Source organism: Caloenas nicobarica, chromosome 13, assembly GCF_036013445.1.
Source record: "Caloenas nicobarica isolate bCalNic1 chromosome 13, bCalNic1.hap1, whole genome shotgun sequence".
In the NCBI taxonomy this organism is placed as follows: domain Eukaryota; kingdom Metazoa; phylum Chordata; class Aves; order Columbiformes; family Columbidae; genus Caloenas; species Caloenas nicobarica.
This window is the reverse complement of record NC_088257.1, coordinates 82,258-104,160: the sequence shown is the minus strand read 5'-3', so window position 1 is coordinate 104,160 and position 21,903 is coordinate 82,258. Positions and strand designations below refer to the sequence as shown.

At 45.5% G+C, this 21,903-nt stretch overlaps 2 protein-coding genes across 3 annotated transcripts in view; both read left to right on the top strand.

Annotated features, from left to right (window-relative positions):
• The first annotated feature begins 510 nt into the window (after positions 1-510).
• CDC23 (cell division cycle 23) lies at positions 511-9,350 on the top strand. Of its 2 annotated transcripts, none has more exons than XM_065643825.1 (16): positions 511-633; positions 702-774; positions 1,668-1,805; positions 2,064-2,106; positions 2,470-2,575; positions 2,671-2,803; positions 4,027-4,204; positions 4,298-4,395; positions 4,614-4,695; positions 5,272-5,425; positions 5,579-5,698; positions 6,036-6,111; positions 6,447-6,508; positions 7,366-7,444; positions 7,536-7,655; positions 8,537-9,350. In XM_065643825.1, the coding sequence occupies exons 1-16, from the start codon at positions 518-520 to the stop codon at positions 8,705-8,707; spliced, it is 1,749 nt and encodes a 582-aa protein (XP_065499897.1). In that variant the 5' UTR covers positions 511-517; the 3' UTR covers positions 8,708-9,350. The 2 variants fall into 2 exon arrangements, with proteins under 2 accessions (XP_065499897.1, XP_065499898.1); XM_065643826.1 differs by lacking the exon at positions 8,537-9,350 and adding an exon at positions 8,200-8,326.
• A 1,198-nt stretch (positions 9,351-10,548) lies between these two features.
• JAKMIP2 (janus kinase and microtubule interacting protein 2) overlaps positions 10,549-21,903 on the top strand; it is a 46,913-nt gene continuing 35,558 nt past the window's right edge. The window contains exon 1 of the mRNA XM_065643824.1: positions 10,549-10,602. The gene's annotated coding sequence lies outside the window, so the exon portion shown is untranslated. The remainder of the gene's footprint in view (positions 10,603-21,903) is intronic.

Below are 21,903 nucleotides of genomic sequence, written 5' to 3'. Positions count from 1 at the left end.
CTTTCTCTTCATTCTGTACTCTCAACAAACATTACCTTATCACCTCAGAGTACACAACTGTTAAAGACAGGTAACTATATACCTCAGTGGAAAGGCACAAAGCCCAAACAGTTAATAACCTTCAGACAGCATGCAAAAAGCGGGTGCAAACTACTTAAAAAGGCAAGGCTCAGAAGAAGCGAAGGATGGCGCCAAGATAAGCAGTTTGGTACATCGGGAACCCTCATGTTCAGCCCTTCCCAAAGCACCTTGTTTTGCTGTAATTGCCGCTCCCGGCTGCCAGAGAAGACACCTCCCAGCACGGGAGGAGAGAGCGGGGCCGAGGGAGCCGCGGCTGAGGCCGCTCCCGGTGAGAACGCGCCTCCGCCACAACTGGCCAATCAGGCCTCAAGGCTTTAGCGCGCCTGCTGTGATTGGGAGCGAGGCTTCCCGAGCCCATCCAACCAGAAGGCTGCGTCTAGAGAGGGAAGGGCGCTCAGTGTGCAGCGCTGTGATTGGCTAGGAGGCGCACAGCGGGATGGCGGCCGCGGGACTGGCGGGCGGCGACTTCTCGGACCTGCGGGAGATTAAGAAGCAGCTGCTGAGCGTGGCGGAGCGGAGCCGCGAGCGGGGCCTGCAGCACAGCGGGAAGTGGTGAGCGCCGCGGCCGGGCCCGGCCCCGCGGCCGCCGGGCCTGCGCTCACGGGTCTCTCTCCCCTCAGGGCCTCCGAGCTGGCGTTCGCCCTGGAGCCGCTGCCGCTGAGCGAGCTGCCGCCGCCGCCCGCGCTCACCGAGGTACGGCCGGGGGGAGGGGCCAGGCCGGTGCTGGCGGCGGGGAAGCGGTTGTGCCCTGCAGAAGGCGCGGCCGTTCGGCTGGCGGGGCTGCCGTTCCGTCTCCCCGCGCTGCTGAGCACAAACGCCGTGGCGGCCTGTTTGGAAAGGCCGGGCAGGAGCTGCTCTGGGTGCTGGCCGGTGTATGATGCTGTGAAGTTCCCTCCCATTCCATATTTAACGGAGCTTAATGTGCTTTCCCAGTTGAAAGCATTCCATTTTACCCGTTGCCGTGCTCTAAATGAGATGCTCTGTAAGCAAGATTTGAAATTGTGTTACTTTTTCTTTATCCTTACTAAGCCCAGAATGAATTGTAATATCAGTAATTTCGTGCCATTAAACTTTTGCTCCTTAGGACACCAGAGAAACAAGTGTATCCCCATCCCCACCTCTGCAGGTGTACACTAAAACTTTTAGGTATATGCCTGTTTTGTTAAATTACAGGAATCTGACATGTTAAATGCATTTCACGACATAGTTACCAAGGAAATGTTTGCATTTAAGTTAGGAGTTAATATTGTTTGAGATGGAATTCCTGAGTAGGTTTCTTATTTGCGGTCATTTCTACTCATTTAACAGCTAGTTCATGGTCTCTGGCAGCTTGCCACAATTTGTTTTCTGGAAACTCATTGTTTATTTTAAGTGTTTCAAACTAGTCTATACTCATTTGAGCACCAGGAATCCGATCATTGGAGGGAATGGAGAGGATTTTCTGATTGTACTCAAACCATCTTTGAGGATGAGTAAACTATATTTTTAGCTTTCAGAGCAATTTCATTGATATATTTGTAACTAGATGAGTTTGCTAAAGCACGTCAGAACTTCTGAGACCTTAAAACTCTTCTGTGTCCCTGCAGGAGGATGCTCGTGATCTGGATGCCTATACATTAGCCAAGTCTTACTTTGATCTGAAGGAATATGACAGGGCTGCCTATTTTCTACGGGGCTGCAAGAGCCAGAAAGCTTACTTCTTGTATATGTATTCGAGATACCTGGTAAGACAGAAGGTTCAGTGCCTTTTAGGACTGAACTCCTCTGCATCCCACCCCTCCCCGGCATACCTTATTTTTTGCCTATTTATTCCAAATGACCACTTGGAAATCCCAATTGTGTTTGTGGGGAGGGAGGTGAGGTGTTCTTTTCAGAACTGTGATGTTTGTGAAAACTTAGTTTACATGCTGCTGCTAGCATTGCAGCAAACGTAAGGAATATGCTACTGTAATGTAATCTTGGTTTTCCTCTCTTTCTGACAGTCAGGGGAAAAGAAGAAGGATGATGAGACAGTGGATAGTTTGGGTAAGTCTCTGGTGTCACAAGAAACACAAGACAATATAACGAAACTTCCAATAATGCCTCTTGATGTAAATCATCTTAGGTTTATGCCTTTCCCCTCAATTTTCAGATGACAGTGTGCTGTAACATTATTTCTTTAATTCTCTCTCAATTCATTGGCTTGATAAAGGTTACAGATTTTCATTTATTAATTCTTCTGTTAAAGCAGGTGATCAGACTAAGTGATTTGCTTTTAAAAAGAGGAAAATAATCACAGGCTGGGAAGCCTCCAGATGATGTCAGTGATGATTCTGAATATACCCTACACTTTGTAATTGCTGTGGTACGACTCTTGACTGAAAGCTGTTTGACTTTCTCTTCATGCAGGACCTCTGGAAAAGGGACAGGTGAAAAATGAAGCTCTACGGGAATTGAGAGTTGAGCTCAGCAAGAAACACAAGGCACAGGAACTGGATGGATTTGGCCTTTATCTGTGAGTGTCTGCATGTATTTCTAACATATTCATGTGTATTTGTGTGGATATGCAGGGTTTTATATTTCTGATTAACTTGATAACATTCTTTACAGGTACGGTGTTGTGCTGCGGAAGCTGGACCTGGTGAAAGAAGCAATAGATGTGTTTGTTGAAGCTGCCCATGTCTTACCCTTGCACTGGGGAGCCTGGCTGGAACTTTGCAACTTGATTACAGATAAAGAGATGGTAAAACTTGGGAGATATTAAGATGTGGTAACAAATTCCAGAGTTTAACCTGATTCAGTTGCCCCAAAATTGATGTCACCTACTACTTTATTTTGTGAGACTCTATCAAGCAAGGCAATCCAAGATTGTAAAATATGTTGTTAAAGTCTCTTTCTTCAATTGCTTGCCATGCTGTAGTTTGAGAATCTTTATGCAGGCATGGCTGATTTCTTATCGTTCACCCACAAAGCGGTTTAAGAAATGGCTAATTCACATACTCTGAAGTAGTTACCAGCAGAGTTATTGCCTTGCCACGTGGAGGTGATTTCCCTAAAATACTTTTTTTTTTTTTTTTTTTTTTTCTTCCTTTCTTTCTTTCTTTCTTAATCTGGTACTAGTTCCACAGTTATTCAGCACTTTTGGTGGCCTGAAATGATATATAGAATCACTGCTTTTCAAACTAAAAGAATAGTGTAAGTGTTCCCTTTTGTCAAGTACAAAGCCATGCATAGGATCAAAGAACTGAACTTGGGTATAGAACCAAAAACCCCACATTTTTCTTTACGCATGGGATTTTATGAGACCACTTCTGGAATTCTTCAGTCCGTTCTGGCTGGTGGAATATTTAAAAAAGCAGAGGTGGCACAGAAGAGAGCCTTACTGATTTGTGGAAAAAGGGAGATGCATTTTTGATGAGATTCTTTAGAGTCTGTTCACTTAGCTCATGAAAAGTAGTGATATGATATTGATGTTCAAACACAAAGTACAGCCTTTCAAAGGACTTCTGAATTTAATGGAGAAACAAGGCCAGTGGCTGATGCAGAAGCTGGGTGCTGTCAGATTTGAAGACCCATTCTCTACTGATTGACCAAATGAAATGGCTTCAATTCTTCTGCAATTTCAGCAGTCATGGGAATAGTTTGAGTGCGACTAAATAGAATTGTGTGGTCTGTTTTGTACTGCTTTTTACACTGGATAGCTTAATGCTCCTTTCCTGTTTCAATATTCTCAATTTATAGGTATTATTTAGCCTGTTCTGTGGAAGAACCTGATATAAATTCTTGGTCCTAATACCGCTCTTCTGTAGCTGGTGTTATGGTTTAAGAAACCGATTGCAGGAAAGCCTCCTACCTTGAGACCATCTGCTGAACCTTGGGAGGGAAGATAATGGATTCTTTGCCACAGGTGGCTCTCAGAATGCTACTGATAATCATCTCTTCCCCCTCTTCTTTGGTTCTTGCTAGTTGAAGTTCCTGTCCTTGCCAGACACATGGATGAAAGAGTTCTTTCTTGCACACATTTATACAGAGCTGCAGCTGATAGAGGAGGCTCTGCAGAAGTATCAGAGTCTCATTGATGCAGGATTTTCCAAAAGCACTTACATCATCTCTCAGATTGCAGTTGCCTACCACAATATCCGAGGTCAGTGGCACTTACTAAGTAGTAGGAATGAGCCTTTTAATGCAAACTTGGCATTTATGGTTCTTGTTCTCCCATCTGCTGTTCTTTCTTCAGATATTGACAAAGCTTTATCCATCTTTAATGAGCTAAGGAAACAAGATCCTTACAGGATAGAAAACATGGACACTTTCTCCAACTTGCTATACGTAAGGGTAAGCACTCTTCCCATTGCTTGTCCATAATGCTGGTATCTACCACAGGCATATTAAACACCGGCAGAGCAGCTGGTGCTGTCTAGCCTCTCTGAATATAAGCTTTCAGCTTCTGCTTCGCAGCTCCATGAAATAGATGCAATTGCTAACTGACTAGGTTTTCTTCGAAATTGCAACATGCTCCTTTTCTCATCACTTTCATTTCTTTGTTTTGCTAGAGCATGAAGCCTGAGTTGAGCTACCTGGCTCACAATCTCTGCGAGATAGACAAGTATCGTGTTGAGACCTGCTGTGTAATCGGTGAGAGCCAGCTCTTCTACATGATCTTATTATGCTGTCCACAGGCTATGTGAGGAAATGTTAGAAACAGTTGTGAAAATGATCAACCAGAAAGGCTATCAAAACCACTTGGTGAATGTGGATTCAGGCAGCCTAAAAAGCAGACCAAATGAGAGAGAGTGCCCTTTTCCCGCACTTCTCTCTGAATGAGCTGCTGTGATACTGTCAGTGCACGAAGGAGTTGAAGAAGTTGCTATGAACACTCGGATATTTGATAATCCCTTTATAGTCCTGAAACTCCACTGGAAATAATTGTGTGTCAGGACCAGGAAATGAATGTTGGAACATGACATAAGTTTTAAGGCCAAGCAGATGGGATCTAAATTGATTGGCACAACTGGAAAAGGATTGACCAGAACACTGGAGAGCAGACTGCTGTTGTTAGCTCTCTCGAGGCTTGAATCGGTTCTGCCTTTAGTAGGACTCTTTAAGTTAGGAGGTAGTAGATAATGCCTCTTCAATCTTTTTTTTACCTACTTCTGTTCTGTGGTGTTTGTTTCTTTGAAATTTATTTAAATATTGTGACTTTTGCTTTAGGGAATTACTATAGCTTGCGTTCCCAGCATGAAAAAGCAGCACTCTATTTCCAGAGGGCCTTGAAACTGAATCCTCGTTATCTGGGAGCCTGGACACTTATGGGACATGAGTACATGGAAATGAAGAACACATCTGCAGCTATCCAGGCTTATAGGTATCACTCATGTACTGCACAAAATGGTGTTTGAGTTTGCATACATAAGGATTTAAGTGGTATCTTCCATTTTTTTGTTAGTCTTTTGCTGAACTCTGTCTTGGTTTTGATCCTGGCTGCTTTCTGACTAGTTCATCTCCGTTTCTTTGACAGACATGCAATAGAGGTGAACAAAAGAGATTACAGAGCATGGTATGGTTTGGGGCAAACCTATGAAATCCTCAAAATGCCATTTTACTGTCTCTATTACTACCGACGGGCCCACCAACTCAGGTAGAGTTGAGAACAGAGCCATGTTTATTGGTGTTCATTCTGACGTGGTTGCTTCTATTAATAGCTAAGGAAGGGGAAGGGAGAAGAACATCAATGCTATGTGATTTGTGCAGTCTTGCGATTCCAAATCCTTTTAGTTTTATTAATTAACTATTAGCAAAGGCTTTGTCAGTTAAATGCTGAGTAACGCTGGTCAGGAGTATAAGTTACAAGTGATGTTTTATGTAAGCAAGGATGACAGACACTGCCAGATGTAGACTTCCACATTCTCTCCACTCCCCATCCCGAGATCAGCTGGCTGTCCATTATACTATGTTTAGGAATTACTCTTTTGCAGACCAAATGATTCTCGTATGCTGGTTGCTCTAGGAGAATGCTATGAGAAACTCAATCAATTGGTGGAATCTAAAAAGGTGAGTGAGAACTGATATGTGGAGTAAGACATCAGGATGTCTCCTAGGACACTAGGTGGAGTTGCAGTAGAATTAGTAGAATTGTGTTGCTAGTGCTACTGGATGGAAATGCTTACAGTGTGTTGTTAGGAGCTTATTGAAGTGATTTCTGTGGCAGTTAAGATTGGGGAAGTTCTGCTGCAATGTAACTAGAGCAGCTGATAAAGTGTTGTCTGCAGATGATATATGCTCCTTTGGTGAAAAACCATGTAGTTTTCTGTTTCAAACTTGCTTGCATGAGTCATGAGCTGGAATAATTTTTGTGGTGTGCTTGACTGACTTTCCTTCCTTGACAGTGCTATTGGAGAGCTTATGCTGTGGGAGATGTGGAGAAAATGGCACTGGTGAAACTAGCAAAGTGAGTATGTGTCTGACTGAACTGTCAATATTGTGTTAAATGTAACCAGCACTTCGATCCCTGCTGATAAAATACGAAATGTAAAACAAGTGGAATTGCTGTTAGGTAGCATAACGTTTACTACACAGCTCCAAAAGTAATCTTTAGGTCTGTAGTGACTGCAAATTCTGGTGTCCAGCTTTAGCTTTAAGATTCCCTCAGGATAATTGGAGGGAATCATATGACCTATGAATCCTGAAGTGATTTGAGCAGGCAATGCTGGCAATTGTATGTGTTGTATTGAAACTTAAAGCAATCTGTGAGGGAGGATGATCTACAAAATTGTAGATACATTTCCCCCTCCCCACCCCTGCCCAGTATATGGTGGTGACATTGGGAAAGGATCAGATGTGAAATAAGCGTAAACACTGACATCAGCACTAATTTTTGGTGGGGATAAAGTAATACAAAGTGGAAAAAGGGGAAGGAAAAGGGCAAGTGAAAAGTGAAGCTGCTGTACAAAGACTTTTGGGATGTAGCAGGGGAAAAAGGAGCACTGGAGGAAATAGACAGTTAGAATAGGCTGTCAGAGGTCTGTTAAGAGCTTTAAAATGTAGCAGAATAAGCCAAGGTCCCTGCTTGGGTTGTCACTGCTTCTAGCAATTAGTATCTGACTGGCTCCCTTCCTGGTAACATCAGTGTTCCCAAGCTGGATCATCACTTTCCATGAGGAGCAGCACACAGTGCATGTCTTGCAAATTCTGAAGGAGAAGACGTGGCCTTAGTGCAGGTCGGGCTAAGTAGATACTTTCTCATAGACGAATAAGGTCTTTGACAGCACAGCCTTGTTCCAGTGGCCCATTTTTCTCCTTTTCTAGGCTGCACGAACAGCTGAATGAATCTGAACAGGCAGCTCAGTGCTACATCAAATACATCCAGGATATCTATTCCTGTTCGGTAAGATGATATCTTGGTAATAAAGGTAAATGTGGTATAGAACTACCTTGGAAGGCAGTCAAAGATGATGGTTTTCCCCCCCTCACTGTAGGAGTTAGTGGAGCATGTGGAGGTCAGCACTGCCTTCCGTTACCTGGCCCAATACTACTTCAAGTGCAAGCTCTGGGATGAAGCCTCAGCATGTGCTCAGCAATGCTGTGCTTTCAATGATGTGAGTACTTGTGCAGTCTTTGGTGTTTCTTTGTGGAGGATCGATAATCTTGATCTTGGCTCCCCTCAGAGTAAAAGGAATCCTTTGTTGAAGGAACGAGGACTGTCTGCCATGCAGGTCACATCCTGAGTGGTGGTGTTACATACCTGATTACTAATGCTGCCCATGATTGACTAAAATTATGGAATATGGTGTAGATAGTAAAATTGAACCATGTCTCATTGGTGTTCACTAAATAAAGGAATTTGAAACTCCACGTGGCAGTCTTAAGGCTGCTGAAAATCTTGGTGGTGAGGAGGTGGTTAAATGGTCACAGACTCCCACGCACTGTGTAGTGATGATACTCAAATAGCTTTTTCTCATCTGTGTGTAGACAGTACAGAGGATATTGTATTACTGAGGTTTTGTATGTGACTCTGTATTCTGAGATGTTCTGTATTTGTAAGTGGACAATTCTGGATTTTTAACTTCAGCCTAGTGATAGACACTAGCCAGGAGTGCAAGGTGTTTGGCCTATCCTTAACAAAGCTGTCTGGATCTCTAGAGAACTTGAATTCAGCTTATCTGAAGCTTCTCCAGTCTACTTTTTGCTGGAATATTCGGCCAGCTTCAGTGGTTGATGGTATCACTGTCTGAAATACCAAAGTGACATGTCAATCTGGTGAGTAAAAGGAGAAAAGACTAAAAAAAAAAAAAAAAAAGGTGATGTACCTTAACATTTTTAAGTAGCAGAATAAAAAAGAAATAAGGATGTTTATTGTGTCTTGCAACCTTACAGAATGACAAACTCCTATAACTTATACTGTTTACATACTGAGTTAGACCATGGAGCCACCCATCCATAGGTGTATTGTTTTGGTTTTTTTACTAATCGTTTGCAGACTAGAGAAGAAGGAAAAGCCCTGCTGCGGCAGATCTTACAGCTTCGCAACCAGGGAGAAACATTATCCGCAGATATTGCTGCTCCCGTTTTCCTCCCTGCGTCATTGTCGGCCACCAACACTCCCACACGTCGTGTCTCTCCACTCAATCTGTCTTCTGTAACACCATGAACAATGCTGGTACTTCTAACTTGTGCATTGAATGTGACGTTGCAGATGGGGCTTGGGACTACTTCTTTATTTCCAGTGAAATTTCTACATTCGCATGAAGGATAGGAGTTATTGGAAGCCCCAGCTGAAGATGGATGTGCCCCAACAGGCAGAGTGCAGCCTTTGAGAAAGTGCCTATGCTGAGATGTGAGAACCTGCTGCACTTCTCACCAAGCTGTTCCAGTCAGAGGGCAGACATGTTCCAGTACACAGGACTGCTCCTAACTGAGGGATTGCAAAGAGCTTGTCAGCTTGAGTTAAAATATATTTTAAGTTTGATTCTGCCCCGTTACCTTTGGTCTTTACTGAACTTCCTTGAATGACCTCCTAGTGGTATCATTGCTGTCTAGATTGGAAACTGTTACCTGCCTGGCTACTTAGGGACTTTTGCTAGTCTTGAACTACACAGGAGATGTTTCTCTAAAGCAGTAGATAGAGGCACTTAGATATAGGTGCCATGTCTCTGAAGGATGGAAGGGTCAGAGGAATTCCAAGTACCCACAGTGACAACTGTTTGCCATTCTGGCTGTGGATCTGACAGATGCTTTGGCTTTCAGTAGAAAAGCAGCCAGTGGGATAAAACAATTAAAAAACTAATGGCTAACTTGCTGTCCTTGGGCTTCTTTATGGTACAGCTCTTATGTACTGTAGCAAATGAAATTGGATAGACTGTAATGGATCATTTGGGTGAGGATTGCCATATCTTGCTGGTCCCTGTTCCCACATCCAGGCAGTAAGGCTAAGTGTGACTTTCGAAGGTGCATATGTATGCACATGTACTACAGCTGTGACCATAAATGAACAGATTAACATAAGCAAGAGGACAGTGCCCTTAGATGCCTCTGCTTAGAACAGGAACTGTTCCTACTTTCTTGAAGTTTGCAAGTGGAACATGGGTATGCATTCACGGCCTCTGGTCTCTCCAGTCTCAGCCCGTGACCTGAGGTCTCTTTGGTATCCATGTCTAGACTATGGGTGTCTTGTTCAGTCTCAGCCCTGGACCGAGGATATCTACAGGTTCGGGTTTCTCCTGTCAGCTAGCTGGTGCCAGTGGGGGTTGCTGTTGGAACATACGTGTATGTACACAGAGCAAAGAGCACAATGATACAGAAAACAGGCAGCGATAGTGTTTAATTAATGAAAGTGTAGCACACACTATGATGATGAGTTGTGTCAGCCAGACCAAAGGTTGGTGACCAGCTGCAGGTGGCAGCTCTTCTACCTGCCCATCAGCACTTGCTTCCCCCCCCGCAGTTTTCCCGTGCTTGTTTCCCCCTCACCCACCTTCACCCTCCTCTGGCGTCTATGGTCATTCCCCAAGGCATCCTGTGCTACATTTTATGTGGTCCTGCCACCTCCTTCAGACCTGTTCAAATAAATTTGCTCCTGCCTGTAGGCCGAGGTGCGACTTCAGGTGCGGGGAGGTGGTGCCCTCCCTCGCTCCCGCCCACACGAGTTTCCTGAGGGGACGCTCCCCAGCGCCGCGGGCTGCGGATGCTTCATGTCCCCAGGGGCCAGCCGGAGGGTCCGCGCCGCCGGGCCCACCGCGAGCGGCTCGCACGGCGCCCTGGCAGCTCCGCGGGTGCGGGGCCGGCTCCCGCCGCCGGCGGCCCCTCCGTGCGCGCCGCCGCCGCCGGGCCCGCCGCCGCGGCGTTGCCATGGTGGCCGTGCGCGCGGCGCTGCGGCGGGGCGGGGCCTGCGCAGACCCCCGCCCGGCAGCGCAGGCCTGGCCGGGAGGCGCCGGGGCTGGGCCGGGGCTGGGCCGGGGCTGGGCGCTGCAGCCGCCGCGGCAGCGGGACGATGGATGCGCCGTGCTCGTCCCTCGCCGCTCGGCGTTCTCTCCTGGCCGCGGCACGGTGAGCGGCACGGTGACCCGGGCCGGCTGCAGGGGCCGGGCGAGGGCGGCGGCGCGGAGCGGTGGCGTGGTGGCGGTGAGCTGCAGCTGGAGATGGCGGTGATGGAGCGGAGGGCGGGCGGGCAGGAGCCGCTGATGGAGATGGAGACAGAGGTGTGGCCGGCGCAGCCCGCAGCGCCGAGCCGGGAGCCCTGCGGCTCCCGCACCGTTGTGCTCCGGGCGGGCATTGTCTGGCCGTGCCCAGCGCGGTGCGGTCGCTGGTTACAAAGGAGGTTTCCAGGCTGCGATGTGCGGAAGCTGCAGCGGCAGCGCCCGGGCTGGGCCTCCGTGAGATGGCAGCGCTGCAGCCGAGCGGCTCCCCGGGCCGTTGTTACGGGCGGTGCATCTTCGCCTGTTCCATTGTGCACAGAGCATCGCACAAGGTTTCTGGCCGACCATGTATTTTTTAGAAATGCACCTGTATGTGTCTTGAAGTGTCAGGGTTGGTGCGTTTGTGGATGTGTGCGTGAAGACATTCTCTGTTGCAAACACCCCACAAAACGCGTCTCTTTGTACATGCAACACATGCCTTTTTTCACAGCCATTAACTGAGGAAACATGCCGCTTGGGCTGACGTGCAATTTATTTGTAAATTACTGGGCTGCCATCGTCCCTCAATTCCACTATGGCTTAAGAGGGATCGAGATCGTGCATTTGGGCTATCTTATGGCACTGAATGCTCATTTGTAGTCTGTTTCTATTTTTTGCTGTGAATGCAAATATAGAAAAGATTCTGAGAGTACCTTATAGGCTGGGAACATAAGTATATTCATTTGAAGTTTAATTTGCACTCTTGTAAGGAAAAAATGAATGAGATGTATTTTTTAAAACATTTGCGTTCTGATACTGTCCTATGCATCACTGTAAGGTGACACGTTGGAGTCCTGTTCTCAGTGTCTCTGATTTGCTCAGTCAAATTCTGCACCCGTGCACATATCATGCCTGGTCTAGGTGACTGAGTGGCCCATCAAGAGAGTCTTACCCCTTTTCAGGCAGTAACGTGAGGGTAAAATTGCGTCTGCTCTGGCTCATTTTTTTTTCTCTTGATTTGGCCTGCTACTCTCCATACAGATTTCAAATCCAGTCCTGCTGTGTTGTAAATGCCAGCTTTGCTGGCACTTGACCAGGTTCAGATTGGTGCTTGAGTGAGGTAAGTATCCGGTGATTCTAAGAGGTTCTCTGGGAACGGTTATGAGGTTGGTGAGGGCGGTTAGCTGGTAGTTGTTGAAGAGGCTGTAAGACGTGAGTGGTCTATAAGTAGTTCCGTAACAAAGGACACCATGGCTGTCTCCGTGCAAGGACTTCAGGCCATTAGAGTGTGTCCAGAGGAGGGCAACCAAGACAGTGAAAGGTCTCCAGGACAAGACTTGGGAGCGCCTGAGGTCACTTGGTTGGTTCAGCTTGGAGAAGAGAAGGCTGTGGGGGGAGCTCATCGCTGTCTGCGCCTTCCTCATGGGGGGCAGCGGAGGGGGAGGTGCTGATCTCCTCTCTCCGGTGGCCAGTGACAGGACATAGGGAATGGAATGGAGCTGCGACAAGGGAAGTTCAGATTAAACATTAGGAAAATGTTCTTTGCTGAAAGCGTGGTTGGTCACTGGAACAGGCTCCCCAGGGAAGTGGTCATGGCACCAAGCCTGGCAGAGTTCAAGGAGCATCTGGAGGATACTCTTAGTCACATGGCTTAGTTTTAGCTGGTCCTGCGAGGTGCAGGTGGTTGGACTTGATGGTTCTCATGGGTCCCTTCCAAGCTGAGATATTCTGTGATTCTGATCAAGTTAATGGGGTTGCATCCAGTTCCACTCTTGCTTCTACAGTGAGCAAAATCCTGAGGAGGAGCCTCAGGGAGGAAAGGCTGGAGAGTTTCTGTTGGCGTTTCCGTAGGAGTTGCCTGGTGGAGGTGGCTGCCAGGAGCTGTTGATGTGATTGCCCCTTTGGCATTGTCCCTTTCCCAGAACTGAGGCAATGTGGGGGACTGCTGGGATTCTCTGGTTGCCGGTGAGCTCCTAGCTCAAGGGACCAGGCTGTCAGTGACAGATGCTGCCACCTTTCTGGCTTGCTGATCTTGGACTGACTGTTCTGTTAGTACCTGAGGTAGAGAAACACGGCCCTTACCTGGAGATTAATTCGAGCCAGGTATTTGACGGTGTCCACCGCAAGCTTAACTTCAGGCTCTGTGATATTGCGAATGCTAATGCATTGCCTTGGCCTCCCTTTGGATAACCTTGTCCCTGTCACCTTTTAGTGGCTTCTGATAATCTCTCTGCTTCCAGAGGCCATTCCCAGCTAAATAATCTTCTGAATAAGAACTTCCATATCCTACTTATTAGGAACTGAACATAAGGTATAGCTAAAACATGGCTGTGTGTTGGCTCTTGTAATGTGTACATGTAGGCTGGATTCTGCTAGACTTTCTTATCAAGGCCTTAATGTAGCTGGCAAGATGCTGCACAATTTCTCTGTCATTGCAAAGCCTCAGCGACCTCAGGGTATTCAAGTCAGGAAAATGCTGTGAAACATAACTGGCAAAATGGTGCCCAGAATAATTTTCAGTTTTGATTGTTATTCATCCATTTGATAGACAGTTGATGTTGTGGTTTTAAAAAGTGTGTAAAAGTAGTCCTCTTGTAAAAAAACCAACCAACCAAAACAAAACAACAACAAAAACTATGGTGATGGGATTCTACTGTCATAAGGCTGGTATGACTCAGGTGTAACTTGAGCAGTTGAAATCCGTGTAATTTGTTAATAATAACTTCTTTTTATTCTCTTTAACCAAGTTATGGGAGACTGAAGATGCTTACAACTTGGCTTTCACTACTGGCTCATGGTCATTTACCAGATACCTGAATTTTCAATCACTTTCTAGTCAGTCATTCTTTGTATCTTCTGGGTTCTGTCAGATTTCTTTTTAATCTTTGTGCATAGCAATGCAATGTTTGGGTTATAAGACTGGAAACCAAATGTTTTTGTTTTTTAAAAAAAAATATTTTACTTGAATTTACAATGGCACGTTTGTATTACATGTTTCTAGCTTGTTCAAATTCCCAGCAGATAGCCTCTTCCAAGTTCCTCTCTAAATCTATATCCCTTGAAGATCTGGTCTTTGCTAGATTATAACAAATTTATCTTCCCATCCTCAGAGATGGATTCTCTTCTGCTTTTTCTGTAGTAATCATCTACATCTGTGCAAAGCATCTGTGCAATTCTCTGCCATCAGCACTCAAGATCCAGAATCCATGGGGGTAGAAAAATGTAATTTTTGTAGTACTTCTTGTTTTTGTATCTTCAAGGTCTATTTGAATTTCTCCTTTAAAATATGAGGACTAGAAGTCTTTGCTCCAGGAGGTGGGGCTCTACATAGAAAATTCAACAGCATGTTGGAGGAGTCACAGAAAAGCTCTGTGGTCTTGCCACACTACACGCTGTCAAGTTAAATCAGTGTAAATACAGCTTCTCTGTAAGTGACAGAAAAACAGCGTGGATTGCAGTGTGCAGTTTGCATTCTAAAACATCCAGTGAACTTTAAAGGGACAATAATGACAGGCAACCACTTTCGGGAATGCAGGCTTTCAGTTCATCTCGCTAAAAATTACGGTGTTGTATGATTTGCTAGCCATGTATTTGGGTCACTGGTGGGTAGGTGAGAAACTGTCACACATCCTGGAAAATTTAGGACCATTTTTTAATCTGGAAGATCACATTTGGACATCACAGCCAGTTCTATATGTTACATAGTCTGAATCAGCTATTGTCAGAAGAGAAGCAAAGTGAACTGATGCATGTGACCATCCGCACAGCATGGTCAAACAAAAAGGGGTGCATGAATGCAGCAAACATTTTAGTACATGGCTGCATAATGAAATCCTCTTCTTACATATGATGACTGGATAGGCCACAATTCCATTTCTAATTTTGGATTAAATGTGACTCTATGGTGAATAATAAAGCAAACTGATGTACCTGAGAAAATTTAGGTAGAACAGCTGCTATGGTATACCAGGTCTTCTTTTATATTGAAAATAATAACACAAAGTATAACATCATCTCAGATTATTTTATCAAAAAACCCAAAATGAATTATTTGACTTGAGAACAACTGATGCTAAAATGCACGTTGTCTCCCATTTTCAGTTTGTGCATTTCTCTCATCTACACCTGGGAGGTCATATCTCAGTTACCGTTTAACACCTGTACTCCATTTGTCAAGCTATTTGTTGAATTTCGTTGAAATAGTTTATTATCATATTCTTTTAAGCGTTTAGGGGGAAGGCTTATTAAAGCTTACATTGTATGGACTGTAAACAAAGGGTCTAAGTAACATGTAAATTAAAACTGAAAAGGAGAAATAGCTGTTGAAAAATGCATTGAGGTCCCAGGAGGTTTAAGATAATCAATATTGAGTAAGCAAATAAAGTTGGGAGAAACGGTAGAGTCAGAGCTGCTGGATTTTTTTCTGCTGCATGCGCACTGGTTTGCTAAAATTAACTAAGTTGATTTTCTTTTAAAATGGATGCAAAAATGTTTTTCATTATTCGTTTCTATTGTGTATGCCAGATACTTAGAACTCTTAATGTTACAAGCGATGTTACATTCTAATTAATTAGAATCAATACTGTACTGTTTTGCATGCATTTGGGGTAGGCTTGGTGTAGAAATATTTTAGTACTTAATTTAAAAAAGACTTACAATTGTATTAATACACATAATATATGCATATTTTCATGAACATGAATGTTATTTTTGTTCTTGAAGTTCTGCTATTCTTAAATAAGACCTTGGGGTTTTTTGCACTGTATTTATTTGTACTGGATATTTAAGGTTCTGCAAGCTGCTATAATATATTCCCTCTCTGTGCATTGGTGAGGAACAAAACAACAAGATGCAGTAATTTTTGGAGAATCAGCTGGGAGAATCTGCTTTAATACAACCCTTAGTAATAGCCCCTTCTCCCCTCCCTGGTGGGAAGTTACAAGCAGTCTTAGACGAGCGAGGAGTATGTGGGGACTGTTGAAGAACATGGAGTAATTTACCGCTGAAAGAACAATTGTGTTAGTTACTGTTCAATAGTCTGTGACTAAGCAAAAGGTTGCATTAATTAACTTGGAAATGCTTTTAAGAATGAACCTGCAAGTTTGGAGTGCGTCTGGTGAGTGCTTCAGAGGCACAACTGGCAGCAGTTAAACCCCCGTGTGTATCCAGTGGTATCACTATATCACATCACATCAGTGGTGTCACTGGCCTGGTGGTGTCCGGCCCACGTCTGCAGGGCTCTGTGTTCGCAGATCTCTTCTGAATTGCGTCACATATTTTTGTAGGTCACAGCATGACCTACATGTTGCCGTTTTCCTGGCATATGCAGTGTGTCAGTGATCTAGCCTGTGTTAGGTGATCTCAAGGAGGATGTAAGCATTGTCCTTGGAAATAGCAATGATAAACAATAGCTTAGTGCCTATTAAAATATCTCTGAAATTAGCATATTTTTCTGGGTTTAGATGAAGCCTTAATGGAAATCTGTGTGCTCAAGGCAGTATCCTGACTGTCTTATAAGTGTAACCTTTTAATTTTTTTGTAGCTTGCTGTGTCATGTATGAACCAGCATCTCAGCTGGGTTTAATGGGTGGCGTTTTGCGCTTATGCTTTCATCAGCTGAGAGTCCAAGCCATCACCTGCTTACACGGGAGGAGGATGGTGCTCCCCTGATCAATATTAGCTGATGCTTCCATTTTTAAAACAGCACAGTTCAGCTAAAAATCAGCCTGCAAATTTCAGGGGTAGCTTTTAAATAGTAAACTGTAAGGACGAATTCTACATTTAACACAAGTTTCACTTTATCCTGGTTGTTTATTTGTTGAGTCCTGTTCTTCCCATGACGAGCAGAGCTACTTAAGTCACCATGTACAATGTCGTGTGGTATGTTCTCGTTTGATTTGTTTTGTCAAGTGGGCAGGAATGACAGTTACTTGTCCCTCAGCTCATGAATGCCATTAATGGAAAAGAAGATTTCTGATGTTACCTGGTGAAAGTTCTGTTTCAGACCATCGTTAAAGGACTCACAGACTCTAGGGATGTTGAAGGAGCCTCTTTCGACATATGATAGAAAAGTAAGAATCACAACAATTCAGAAACGAAAAAGACCAACTCTGGTCATAGTGTATTCATAAGTGAATAATCCTGAGTATTTCTAGTGAATGTTGCTTGCAATGTTTCTAGTTTTAAAGATATTTTGACTCTAAAAGATGGATAGAAATGGCTAATGTCTTTACATTTCTGCTGAGAAGCTGATGTGAAGAGACAAACTGTAATTCATGTTGGCTTAGTCTTTGCCTGGTAATGGGAACATTCAGATTCTTTTCCCAGAAAATGGAAGGAAAGAGCAAGAGGGATGTAGGACATGGGAAATGAGAGCAGTGTGTACATGAGGTTCTGCAGGGCATTGATAGTGATACAGTGGGAGAAGAAAATACATGTTTTGAAGTTATACTGAACTGCAGGCTGATAAGGAACTGCAGGAGGGTAGTGATCTGGTTGTAAGTAAGGTGTCCAGAAAAGAAAATGGTTCGTTGTAGAGATCTGTGCTGTTGGACGTGAATGTGGGAGGCCAGAACGCACATTTTTCTTGCTCATTCTTACACTGGTATCTACCTTTATTTGCTGTAGCAGGAGCTGAACTGAAAAAATGGCAAAAATTTTCACAAGTTAACCCTCTTACTTTAAATAGAAAAATTACCTAGATATCTGACAGTCTTTAGTAGTGAATGTAAAATATCCTCCTCTGATACCTGTAAGACAATAGATAATCAGAGTTATGGCCTTAGAAAGAAAGAAAAGGAAGGGTTTCCAGGAGAAAGATACGGGGCATGAACTTTCCCTCACTGTTTGTTGTTTTCTTGTTTATATGCATTTCAGTTAAATAAAAGGTGGTTTTGCTGACTTGTTAAAATGAAAATCAAAGAAAGGAGAACCCGATACTATAAACTCTGGGAAGTGCAATGTTTCTCTTTCAGGCTGTACGTGTTGTCACTGGCAGTGGTTGAGTGTGACCCTACTTGCATAAAATACATTTACAAAAACATCCTTTTAGTAAACTAGGAATAGGTCTTGAATAATGCTCAAAGTACAAAACCACTGAAATGGTTTCCTGACAATCCTGCCAGTCTTAAATAGTGTGTTTAATTTGTGTCCAGGTACATCTCATTCTGAAAACTATCAATTCTGGAAAATTTCTGTTTCCTTTTAAGGTAGGGCAGGATTTTGTATTTTGACTGGAAGTATTATTCTCAGTGTGCATCATGTTATTGGAACTTCTTGGGAAATCACAGAACCACAGAATGTTAGGGATTGGAAGGGACCTCGAAAGATCATCCAGTCCAATCCCCCCGCTGGAACAGGAACACCCAGATGAGGTTACACAGGAAGGCGTCCAGGCGGGTTTTGAATATCTCCAGAGGAGACTCCACAACCCCCCTGGGCAGCCTGTTCCAGTGTTCTGTTACCCTCACTGAGAAGAAGTTTCTTCTCAAATTTAAGTGGAACCTCTTGTGTTCCAGCTTGAACCCATTACCCCTTGTCTTACCGTTGGTTGTCACCGAGAAGAGCCTGGCTCCATCCTCGTGACACCCACCCTTTATATATTTATAAATATTGATGAGGTCACCCCTCAGTCTCCTCTTCTCCAAGCTGAAGAGCCCCAGCTCCCTCAGCCTTTCCTCACACGGGAGATGCTCCACTCCCTTAATCATCTTTGTGGCCCTGCGCTGGACTCTCTCCAGCAGTTCCCTGTCCTGCTGGAACTGAGGGGCCCAGAACTGGACACAATATTCCAGATGAGGTCTCACCAGGGCAGAGTAGAGGGGAAGGAGAACCTCTCTCGACCTACTAACCACCCCCCTTCTAATACACCCCAGGTCCCATTGCCCTTCCTGGCCACAAGGGCACAGTGCTGGCTCATGGTCATCCTGCTGTCCACCAGGACCCCCAGGTCCCTTTCCCCTACACTGCTCTCTAATAGGTCATTCCCCAACCTATACTGGAACCTGGGGTTGTTCCTGCCCGGATGTAAGACTCTGCACTTTCTCTTGTTATATTTCATTACATTTTTCCCTGCCCAACTCTCCAGCCTGTCCAGGTCTCTGGATGGCAGCACAGCCCTCTGGCGTGTCAGCCACTCCTCCCAGCCTGGTGTCATCAGCAAACTTGCTGATAGTGCACTCAATTCCCTCATCCAAGTCATTGATGAATATATTGAATAATACTGGCCCCAGTACTGACCCCTGAGACACTCCACTAGATAGAGGCCTCAGCTGGACTCTGCCCCATTGACCACGACTCTCTGGCTGCTTTCCTTCAGCCAGTTCACTGTCCACCTCACTACCCGATCGTCCAGTCCACACTTCTGCAGTTTAGCTGTGAGGATGCTGTGGGAGACGGTGTCAAATGCTTTACTGAAGTCAAGGTAGACCACATCCACTGCTCTGCCATTATCTATCCACCTCGTTATGTCTTCATAAAAGGCTATGAGGTTGGTCAAGCACGACTTCCCCTTGGTGAAGCCATGTCGACTGCCTCTAATGACCCTCTTATCCTTGATATGCCTTGAGATGGCACCAAGGATAAGGTGTTCCATCACTTTCCCAGGGATGGAGGTGAGGCTGACCGGTCTATAGTTGCCCGGGTCCTCCTTCTTGCCCTTTTTGAAGACCGGAGTGACATTTGCTTTCCTCCAGTCCTCAGGCACCTCTCCCATTTCCCAAGACTTGGCAAAGATGATGGAGAGCGGTCCAGCAATGACTTCAGCCAGCTCCCTCGGCACCCGCGGGTGCATCCCGTCTGGACCCATGGATTTATGGATGTCCAGATTGCTTAATTGCTCCCTAACCCAGTCCTCATCAACTAAGGCACACTCTTCCATTGTCCTGACTTCCTCTGGGGCCTCAGGGGTACGGGGCTCCTCAGGACAGCCTCCGGCAGAGTAGACAGAGACAAAGGTGGCATTCAGTATCTCTGCCTTCTCTGTATCTTCTGTCACCAGGGCACCCACCCCATTCATCAGTGGGCCTACATTGCCTCTGGTGTTAGTTTTATCTGCCATGTATTTGAAAAAGCTCTTCCTGTTGTCCTCGACCCCTCTCGCCAGGTTTAACTCTAAGACCTTAGCTTTCCTAGTTGCCTCCCTACATCCTCTGACAACAGCCTTATATTCTTCCCAAGTGGCCAGCCCCTGCTTCCATGATCTGTAAACTCTCTTCTTCCACTTGAGCTTACCCAGCAGTTCCCTGTTTAACCACGCAGGTCTCCTGGCTCCCTTCCTTGACTTCCTATGTGTCAGGATGCTCTGATCTTGAGCTTGGTAGAAGCAGTCCCTGAATGTTAACCAACTATCTTGGGCCCCTTTACCTTCAAGCAGCTTTGCCCATGGGATTTCTCCTAGCAATTGTTTGAAAAGGCCAAAGTTTGCCCTGCTGAAGTCCAGGGTTGCAATTACGCTTGCTGTTCTGTTCCTGCCACACGAGATCCTGAACTCCACCATTTCATGGTCACTGCAACCAAGGCAGCCCCCCACCTTTACTGCTTCAACCAGACCCTCCTTGTTAGCGAGGACGAGATCCAGCAGCGCTCCTCTCCTAGTCGGCTCCTCCACCATTTCCATCAGAAAGTTGTCATCAATGCACTGGAGGAACCTCCTAGACTGAGGCTGGCTGGCTGAGTAGTCCTTCCAGCAAACATCAGGGAAGTTAAAATCCCCCATAACAACCAGGGCCTGTGACTGTGAGGCCGCTCTCAGCTGCCTGTAGAGGCCTCATCAGCTTCCTCACCCTGATCTGGCGGCCTGTAATAGACTCCCACAACAGTATCAGCCCTGCCAGCTTGCCCCTTAATTCTCACCCACAAACTCTCAACTCGCTCCTCGTCCGTGCCTGGACAGTACTGAGTACATTGTAGTTGCTCTCTCGCGTAAAGAGCAACTCCACCACCACGCCTTCCTGAAAAGGACACAGCCATCCATGACCACATTCCAGTCATGTGAGCTGGCCCACCATGTCTCTGTAATTGCCACCAGGTCATAATCTCCTGACCGAACACAGGCTTCTAACTCTTCCTGCCTATTCCCCACACTGCGTGCATTGGTGTACAGGCATTTCAAGGAGCGAGCTGAGCACACCGATTTCACCCTGGGGGTATGGGAGGCCTCCCGGTCTTTATCAGTTCTAGAGTGCTGCCCCACTGATACAAGCCCAGCTACAACCCCATCCCCCTTCGAATCTAGTTTCAAGCCCTCCAAATGAGCCCTGCTAATTCCTGTCCCAGCATCCTTTTGCCCCTGCGAGATAAACCTTTCGCACATATCACTATCCGGACTGGTGTCTTGTAAAACCAGCCATTATCAAAGAATTCAAAGCCCTGCCTGTAGCACCAGTCTTGAAGCCAATCATTTATGGACTGAATTCTTCTATTCCATCCCACGTCATCACCCGAAAATGGAAGGAGTGAAGAGAAAATCACTTGAGTCCCAGACTCTTTCACCATGCGTCCCAAGGCCTTGAAATCTTTCTTCATTCCCCTCAGACTGCGGGATGCAGCTTCCTCCCCGTCTCTCTGGAAGATCAGCAGTGGGTGGTAGTCTGTTGGGTGCACCAGGTTGCGGAGTGCCCTGGTGATGTCCCTGATCCAGGCTCCGGGTAGACTACAAACTTCCCTATGATGAGAGTCAACTCTGCATATTGGGCCCTCTGTCCCTCTCAGAAGGGAATTACCTACTACAATTACCCTTCTTTCTTTCTTATCAGAGGCAATCTTGAGGTGTGGACTCAACTGCCTCTTCCTATGGGACCTTGCAGGTAGGCCTTGCACCACATCCTCACCTACCTCTTCTTCAAGATCCAGGGCCTCAAACTTATTACGGAGGGACACCTGGGGAAGCAAAGCAGGCAGGGAGAGGGGTTGCCCGTGACACCGAACTGGAACTTGCTTCCAACCCTCGTCATCTTTTTGGTCCCCTACCTCTGCCCAACAGCGACAGGGCAGAAGCTGTTGTACAAATAATTGTATGAAAAAGAGAAAGATGGTATTTTAGATGCAGAATACCAGAATGTTGGTTTCACAAAGCTCCTCAGCTTTGCTGTGGATAACAATAATGCTCCCGTCCCCTTTCAACTGTTCCCATGGAGCTGCCAGCAATAGGTAGAGTTTTTTGGTTCATGTTTTAGAGCAAGGACCAATGGCAATTTTAGCATGAGCAGCCTAACAGCACCAGATTCATCCTGTA